Raw genomic sequence first — 9,858 nt, 5'->3', positions numbered from 1 at the left:
AGATAAACGTATCTACCTTAGAGGAAAAAAAAAATAAGATGAACGTATCTACCTTAGAGGAAAAAAAAAATAAGATGAACGTATCTACCTTAGAGGGAAAAAAAAAAGAGACTTACATATCAACATTAAAGGATATTAACAAAGGAAACCAAAGAGGTTATTTTAAAACAGAAGAAAATAAAATATATAAAAATAATATGAACAATAAGAATGATAAGAAAGATAAGACACATATTAATAATATTGATAATGTTAATATACGTGATCATTTATATAATCATCATAAAAAAGATAATATTAATAATTCTTGTACTACACAATATGGAAATAATATAAAGAAACAAAATTGTTATACAAATAATATGTTTAAATTAAATAATTCTTCTTTCTTAAAAAAAACTAAAGATAAATATAGTGACGACAATATTTTTTTATCAAACGACTTTATAAATTCTAGTAATATTTTTATTAACAATTATTCATCAAATAATTCTTTAAAACTTACAGTATCATCTTCATCATCTAATATTATTTCATCCGTATCTTCATATGAAACCCCTCAAAAAGAAAAAAAAAAAAAAAAAAAAAAAAAAAAAAAAAATGGAAACACACTGGATATTATAAAAGAGACGGGAAATCATAATAATCTTCACCAAGAAATTGAATATAATAAAAACCATTCTGAAGATATACAAAAAATTCATAGTATAGGTAAAGACATGTATTGTGAAGAAAATTGTATGGATAAAAATGAATACATTAAAAAGGAAACAACATATAATAATAATAATAATAACAGAAATATTAATCATAATAATAATCATAGTAATAATCATCATAATAATCATAATAATAATCATAATAATAATGATAATTATTTTCCTATATCTAATAACCTTACAACATATATATATAAAAATAACATGAACAAAGATATTTATAATACATGCAATAAAGAAAATAAAAATATTCCAATCATCAAATTAGATATATCAGATCGTATCATAAAATATACAAAAGTTGTAAAAAAATTGAAAAGAAATATATTATGCATAATAAATAAATTTATACAAATAAATAATGTAAAAAAGAAAAACCTACATTTTTATAGACACAAACATTTTATCAAGTTTATTAACAAAATTAAAAATATATTAAAAAATAATAGAACACAAAATGATATCTTCTACAAACAATTCAAAAATAAAAAAAGGAACATTTATCATCTATTTTTAGAATATAATCAAAACGTTTTGTTGGTACAAAAATATTTGAAAAAAAAAAAAATCTTAATAAAATATATAAACCAATTATTTGAAAAACATGTTCTTCCTTCTTATAACATCTCTAATGAAAATGGGATCAATCAAGAAATTTTTGAACAAATGAAAAAAGAAAAAAAACTATTTCTTCAAAATATTTTTAATTTAAAGAAAAAATCATCAAACAAAAATATAGACATTCTACAATTTCTTCCAAAAAATAAGAAACAGGAAATAAATTATACAAATCATAAAGATGAAAATATTAATAAGACTAATGATATACGTCCTAAATCTAATGTATCTGAACATTTTTCATACTTCTTAAATAATAAAAATCAACAAGAAGAACACAAAAATCATCCATCGTCTCTAAAGGAAATAAATAGATATTATTCAGAGAAATATAAAAAGAATTATAATGATTATAAAAAAAGTTATAAAAATGATAAACAAAATTATTGGAAAAAATATCCACGAAGATCATCATCACTTGTATATTCAAATGGAAAAAAAAGCATTAACATTAATAATAATGATAATAATAATAATGATAATAATGATAATAATAATAATAATAATAATAATAATAATAATGATAATAATAATAATAATAATAATAATAACAAGAACAACCCAAATTTTATAAATTCTTATGCCAATTCATATTTTTCAAAAAACACAAAATTAATTAACACTTTATCAGATGAAAAAAAAAAAAAAAAAAAGTTTCCGCATAAACAAACAAATTCAAACAGACAAATAAATATACACAATGAAAAAAAAGGTAATCAAATCAATACTTACGAGGAAGATAAAAAAAAAAATACCCTTATCGTTGAAACAAGCCAAAAGGTACTTGGTCTGATATACAACGAAAATGACAAAATGGCTAGTCAAACAAGTCAAATAAATATTAAAGACAATTTTAAAAATGAAATGAATACGACTAAAATGTTAGAAAAATTATCAAACGTTAACATGTCTAGTGAAAAATTATCAAACGTAAACATGTCTAGTGAAAAATTATCAAACGTTAACATGTCTAGTGAAAAATTATCAAACGTAAACATGTCTAGTGAAAAATTACCAAATATATCTTCACCAAATGAAGTACAAATAGATCATTTAGAATTAAATAAAATAAGAAAGAAAAAAGTAGTATCACACGACAATTTAAATAATATATCCAGTAGATATATGAGCATTAATAAAAGCATTGTTGAAAATAATAAATTATATCATAATTTAATAGACCATCAGGATAGATGTGTTAATTTGAAAAACCAGGATAATTTATACTGTCCTTATAATAATGTAAATGCAGCAAATAATAATAATAATAATAATATAATGAATTTTTCTAATATTGATAACATTAAAATAAATATAATTAATAATAGTATTCAAGATAATTTAAATGAAAAAAATTATTATATACTTGATCAAAATGGAAAGAATTATAAAGGTATGAATATAAATAATATGGATATACAACAAACTAGTTTTAATAAACATAATGAACGTTTAATAAATAATAAAATTAAAATAATAAAAAATAATAAAAAATTCTTATGCGATACTGATACTCTTTTTTATGAAAATAATGTACGCCCTGTAAAAATAATTCAAAAAAGAGGAAATAACTATAATATAATTAATAAAATTAAAAAACATATCTTCAAAAATTATAATAATACACTTGTTTTCTTGAAAAAACAAATATATAAAACCAATTGGTTAATTCATAAAAATAAAAAAAAATTATGGGAAAGTCCATATGTACATCGTTTTCAACAAAAAATCAAATATCACCTTGCAAATTTCAAAAGTATGTCTCATTCCTTTTCTTCTAATATCAAACAAAATTATTTCAATAATATTCAACCAAATAAGGAAAGAATACACAAAAGAAATCACTTCATATGTAATGGTACATATGATATATTATAAATAAATAAATAAATATATATATATATATATATATATATATATATATATATATATATATATATATATTTTATTTATTTATATGTGGATATTTTTATTTTATTTTTTAATAGGTCCTTATATAAATTCAAAAGTATGTCATTTATCACCACCACATGTTACGAATGTAGGATCACCAATAATATTTAGAAGAAGGAAAATATAAAAAAAATAAACAAGAGAAAAATATTTATACATGTCTATGCTCTTCACAATATATACATATATATATATATATATAATAGAACTTATTTAATGTATATTCATAAGTAAAATTAATTATATAACCCATATATCTTATTTATATTTTATTTAATTTTCTAATCTTTTTATATGAACAAGCAAGGTTGTTTTCAAAAAAAAAAAAAAAAAAAAAAAAAAAAAAAAACTATTGGCTAGCTATATATATAAATTAATTAAATAATTATTACATGAATACACGCACATATATATATATATATATATATATATATATATATTATTCCCTCTTTCATTTTTCTTTTTTTCTGTTAACGATATTTATTTATATACCATATATATCATCATTATTCTCATAAAAGTAGAGCTGCATATAATTTACTATTTTCACAAAATGAACCGAAAAGGTATCTAAAAAGTGTTGTGGTATAATTTTTTTATTTAAAGGGATATTAATTAAATATACAATACTTCTAAAAAGTGATGTTAAAAGGAATAGTAGAATACATAGGATATAAATAAGACCAGAGAGTAATGTATGATCTAAAATGTACACATCTAATAATAAGAGAAAAGTTAGAAAAAAGATTAAATTAAATATATATAAGGATTTGATTAAGATATTATGATAAGAAAAATTGGTATTAATAATTTTATCTTTATAAATTTTTTTTTTATATTTGATTAGTTTATTTGATATTGTATTTTTAGTATTTAAATTATTTTTATATGGTATATAATGTATGTGTGTTTTCCTTTTTCTTTTTCTTTTTTTTTTTTTTTTTTTGAATTTATATGTATTCATTATCAAATATTTATGTTTGAATTTGTTTAAATTATTAATATATTTATTAAAGAACAAATATTGTTTATATTTTTTTTTAAGAGAAATAATAGTTTTGTATATATATCCGAAATGTGAGCAGTAGAGATGTGTTTTGTATGTATCTGTAGGAAAGTGTATATATTTTTTTTTTAATAATAATTGGTGTAGTTTAAAGTATGAATAATAATATATATTATTATGATTATATTTATTATTATTAGTTGTTGGTTTATGTTTATGAGTATTTTTATTGTTGATAATAATAATAATATTATCATCACTAGATATAATATTACATAATTTTACATTGGAGATGTATATTTGTTTCCTTATATGTTGTGTTTGTTTTAATAGATTGAAATACATATTAAAAGTTGATTTTTGGTAGCATTTATTTATATTAGTCAGTTTATAATTTTTCTTATTTTTTATACATATGTTTTTTTCTTTTTCTATAAAAACTTCATTTTTGTTTATCTTATCCATTTTGTTATATAAATAAATAATTTCTTGTGAGCATTCTTTTTTTTGCGAACATATAGAGTAATCATAATAATAATGATAATGTGTATGAAACATGGGAAGAAGATCATGAAGGTTCTTATGATATGAATTTGTTAAAGATGAGTACTGTTGAAATACTTTATCATAATCATATAAATTTAAAATATTATTAATATATTTGATATTGAACATAGGTTTTGTTATATGTAGCATGTTTATCTTATTTTCGAATAAAATAAATTCTTTTTTATTTTTCATAATAAAATCTTTATATGTATTTTTATTCTGTTCATGGTTTAGTTCAGTTTGTTTTCCCTGTCCATTTATATTTTGGACGATATGTTGATTAATCATACAATCATAATAATATAAATAATATAAATAATAATATATATGATGGTGTCCATTTGGATGGTTTCTATTTTTACTTATAACATGGTGATCATTATAATTCGTATTTATTTTTAGTTGAAATAGATCATTAATATAAAAATATTTATTATATAAAAAATAATTTTCAATTAATTCTTTATAATTAATTTTCTTCATATAAAAAATATATAAAGGCATAAAATAATTATCATCATAATTTAGAATACCTTTGATTTTATAAAATTTGTTTTGATAAAATGTTGTTTGAATAATTGTAGAATTGATGTTTTTCAAAATATACATATTAATATTATTATTATTATTATTATTAATATTATTATTATTATTATTATTATTATTATTATATATATTTTTTTGTGTTTCTTGCTTTGGCGTTAATTTATCATTTATACATTTTGCACATTTAGTAGTATTTGTTTTAATATCACATTGTGTGTGAACATTAGTATATATTTTTTTTATATTATTTTGATTTTTTTTACTTGTTACCATATGTTTTATATTTTCTTCATAATGATTATTTATGCCTTGTAGTACAGTTTGTTCATTTTTACATATATTTGAATATGTGAATATATTTTTATCATAATTTTCTGTTGAGGTATAGTAACATTTGTTTGTTTTTTCATTATGTTTAATATTAATTTGTTCATCATTTATTTTAACAGAATTTATTTTAATATTTTCTCTTTCTTCTGATGAATATGTATCATGTATGGAATTATTTTGTGATGTACTATCGATAGGTGTATTAAGACCCTGTGATAGTTGTATATGCTTATTTTTGAAGTAGATTTTTGTATTTGTTGATTGTAACGTGTTCTTTTTTAAGTAATTTTTTTTTTTTATCACAGGAGATGTTTTTTTAATAATGTTATTAAATGTTTTACTTTTGATTGTTTTGTGTGTAATATGATTTTGATTTAATAAAACATTTTTTTGCTTAATTAGATAATTTAATTCTTCTTCTTTTTTTTTCATGATAATTGTTTTTTCTATTTTCATAATGTCAATTTTGTTTTTTAATTTTTGAATAACTTTATTATAATTTTTAAGTTTTTCATTTTCTTTTTTTAATTGTAGAAAACTTGTTTTTAATTTATCATATTCTTGTATGTATTGTTCACTTAGTTTATGTTGATGAAGATGTTGTTGAATTTTTTTATTTAACTTTTTTTGTATATTATTATTTGTTTTTTTGAATATTTGAAATTCTTTATATAAATAATATAATCTTATATATATATTATATGTATTTAAAAAATAAATACCAAAAGAGATATAGGTTAGATATAATAAAAGAATAATCATATTAATGGACCTTTTCTTCAACTCTTCATTTTTACTTCTTCTAATATAATGCATATATTTGAATAGAGTCTCGCATACTTTATTTATATTTTCATTATTAAGTGCATGTTTTATGTCATCGATGTTATATGGATACATTGATTTTTTTTTATGTACTAAATTACAAAATATATTATTATATATTGGAAAGGTACAAAAGGGTTCTTCTAAATATCTATCTATTTGGTAAAATTTATTATGTGACATTTTATAATTTTTATTATTTTTTATATTATCATTATTATTATATATATAAATTCGTCCATTTTCATCATTACTTAAATAATTAAAACATCTATTACTCTTCATACAATGTCTCATATTTTCTTTTTCTTCTTTATCAATACATGTTAACAACATATTATCATGGTCTAATGTGTTGTATGTATGTACATGATCTTCTTTTAATTTTAAATTATTATAAAACGGAAAAATAGTTTCATCACTCATTATATTATTTATGTGTTTTATTTCTTTTCCAATATTTTTAATGTCATATGAATTTTGAGTGTTATCTATTTTTTCAGTCATACAACTGTTAGATCTAAGCTTAGTGAGCTTTACTTTTTTGTCTTTCTTTTTTTCAAAACATGAAAAATTTGTTCCATCCACATTTTTGATATTATTTATATTGCTCACATTTTTAATATTATTTATATTATCCCCATTTTTAATATTATTTATATTGCCCACATTTTTACATTCATCTTCTTCTCTTATACGTTGAAATAAAAAAATTAATAATAAAATAAATTCTTTTATTATTGGATAGTTACTAAACATTTTCTTATCGCTTACCATATTTTTTAACAATTCTTCTATAGCTTTACATTTTTTATATTTTACATACTTAACGTAAAAATTATCATCATCATTAATATTAATAATGTTATAATCGTGATATATATTATTATTATTATTGTCCTTATCACAATACACACGATGGTTATTATAATAATCATCATAATTATCATCATAATTATCATCATTATGATCAATATTATCATCATTATTATCATCATTATTATCATCATTATTATGATCATTATTATGATCATTATTGTCATTATTTTCGTTTTTTTTTTTTTCATATTTCATAATATCATGGACATCCTTATCAATAATATCTTCGACATTACCACTTGTAAATTTTTCATAATCAGAACATATTTTTTCCCATTCAACATCTGAGATAATATTATCACTACTATCGTGTTTTACTTCCAATTCATAATCATCATTATAATCATAATTATTATTATTATCATCACATGTATCACCCTTATTATTATTATCATCATCATATGTATCACCCTTATTATTATTATCATCATCATATGTATCACCCTTATTATTATTTTCTTCTATCACGTCTATTCCTAGCTACAATAAAGGGAAAGATGGAGAAAAGAAACAGATATACAATTGAGCCAATTGAAAGGAACACACACATATATATATGTATATATATATATATATATATATATATATATTTATATTTATTTATTTATTACGTTGATTAATTTTTGGACGTTCCAAGGACTATCACCAAGCTTCTCTTTTATATTTAAAATTACCGTTTTGTCAGCTATTCCTATAAGAGATAAAAGAAAAAAATTAAGATATAATCATATCTACCTAAATACATACATATATAAAAATATATATATAAAAATATATATATATATATATATATATATATAATTATTTATTTGTATGAACCCGAATCCATTAGATCGTTTGTGTCGACAGTATCTGATCCTTTCTATATATAAATTAATAAATATTAATATATTTATATCTTCTCAAAATATATGCAGCATATAAAATGCATCCCTTACTACACAATATATAAACATATATTTTTATATATATATATATATATATATATATATATTTATACACTTTTATCTCTTTATTTCTTTTACGGATAAGTTGGTCAAGAATAATTTCAACTCATCTATAATCCTAGACATCTTATAAAAAAAAAAATACTCATATATGTTGCTACCTGCTTTTTCATAATATATAATTTTATAAATGTATAAGTATTTATTAGGTTTATATGATAACAACAGGAAAAAAAAAAAATTTCAATATATAAAAAGAGAGATAGAAATAAAAATAGCAAAATAGATATAGCGAAATAGAAAGAAAAAAAATGATATTATAAATTATAAAATTCCCACGATGAAAGATTAACAAAGACATTAAATAATAATTAAATATATGAATAGAATTCTTTTTTTTATGCATAGAAAAAAAAAAAAAAAAAAAAAAAAAAAAAAAAAAAAAAAAAATATTATCAAAACCGTTATACTTATGTTGTTATATTCTTTTACTTCATTATATATTTAATTTTCTTTTTTCCCTTTTTGTACATACACAAAAGCAAAAAAAAAAAAAAAAATAATAAAAATAATAAATAAAATAAAATAAAATAAATATAAATAAAATAAAATAAAATAAATATAAATAAAATACAAATAAAATACAAATAAAATACAAATAAAATACAAATAAAATACAAATAAAATACAAATAAATTACAAATAAAATACAAATAAGATATGAATAAATTAAAATTATAAAATAAAAACATTAAAAACGATATATTTAGAATGGTTAATTATTTGAATATATATATGTAGGCTTGAAAGAGTTGAAGAATTCAACATAATCCACTTTATCATCTGTTTCAACAGTATAAGCTAATAAATCAATTTGTTCATCTGTTAAAGGCTTGTTCCTAAAATGGGAAAATAAAAGAACAAATATATAAATATAAAAATAAATACACAAATATATAGAAATAAATAAAAAAAAAATACATACATACATATATATATATATATATATATATATATATATATTTTATATGCATTTATGTATTATTTCCATAAACTTCTTAATAACACATATGTGCACACATATCCTTTAGTAAGCATAAATACTCTATTTAAAATTTTATATGGAAATAAGGTTATTTATTTGAATATTTATTTACATGTTTACATTTTTATTTTATTTTATTTTATCTTATTTTATCTTATTTTATCTTATTTATTATTTTTTTTTTTCTTCTTTTCCATATAAAACTTACATTTCAAAATTATGCTCTTGTAAAATTTTATTCAATTCCAATAGTATATATCTAAAATGTATACTTGTTATTTTCCCCTGCATTGTATCTTCTAAATATTTCATGCATTTTTTTAAGGCAACCTTATTCTCATATATTACCGTACATATGTGACACCATATCTATAAAAAAAAAAAAAATCAATAGATAAGGAGAAACAATATAAAAAAAAATATGTAAACATATAAATATAT

At 18.6% G+C, this 9,858-nt stretch overlaps 3 protein-coding genes across 3 annotated transcripts in view; 1 reads left to right on the top strand and 2 right to left on the bottom strand.

The window, feature by feature from the left end:
* PRSY57_1422800 (hypothetical protein) overlaps positions 1–3,417 on the top strand; it is a gene marked incomplete at both ends in the record, with an annotated part of 4,738 nt that extends 1,321 nt beyond the window's left edge. The window contains 2 exons of the mRNA XM_012909839.2: positions 1–3,195; positions 3,326–3,417. The exon at positions 1–3,195 is cut by the window's left edge and continues 1,321 nt beyond it. Of these exons, the coding sequence (XP_012765293.2) occupies positions 1–3,195; positions 3,326–3,417 (3,287 nt within the window). The remainder of the gene's footprint in view (positions 3,196–3,325) is intronic.
* A 357-nt stretch (positions 3,418–3,774) lies between these two features.
* Positions 3,775–8,498, bottom strand: PRSY57_1422700 (putative membrane protein; the record flags this gene model as incomplete). Its single annotated transcript, XM_012909838.2, has 4 exons — positions 3,775–7,905; positions 8,037–8,116; positions 8,245–8,287; positions 8,451–8,498. 4 exons carry the CDS (start codon positions 8,496–8,498, stop codon positions 3,775–3,777), a joined length of 4,302 nt encoding a protein of 1,433 aa, XP_012765292.2.
* A 649-nt stretch (positions 8,499–9,147) lies between these two features.
* The window catches only part of PRSY57_1422600 (serine/threonine protein phosphatase 7, putative), a gene marked incomplete at both ends in the record, with an annotated part of 5,197 nt that continues 4,486 nt past the window's right edge, over positions 9,148–9,858 (bottom strand). The window contains 2 exons of the mRNA XM_020115296.1: positions 9,148–9,271; positions 9,626–9,786. Coding sequence (XP_019969953.1) covers positions 9,148–9,271; positions 9,626–9,786 — 285 coding nt within the window. Of the gene's footprint in view, positions 9,272–9,625 lie in introns of the transcript that reaches the window.

Source organism: Plasmodium reichenowi, chromosome 14, assembly GCF_001601855.1.
Source record: "Plasmodium reichenowi strain SY57 chromosome 14, whole genome shotgun sequence".
NCBI classification, from domain to species: Eukaryota; Apicomplexa; class Aconoidasida; order Haemosporida; family Plasmodiidae; genus Plasmodium; species Plasmodium reichenowi.
The sequence above is the reverse complement of the archived record's forward strand: the minus strand, read 5'-3'. Positions and strand labels throughout refer to the sequence as shown.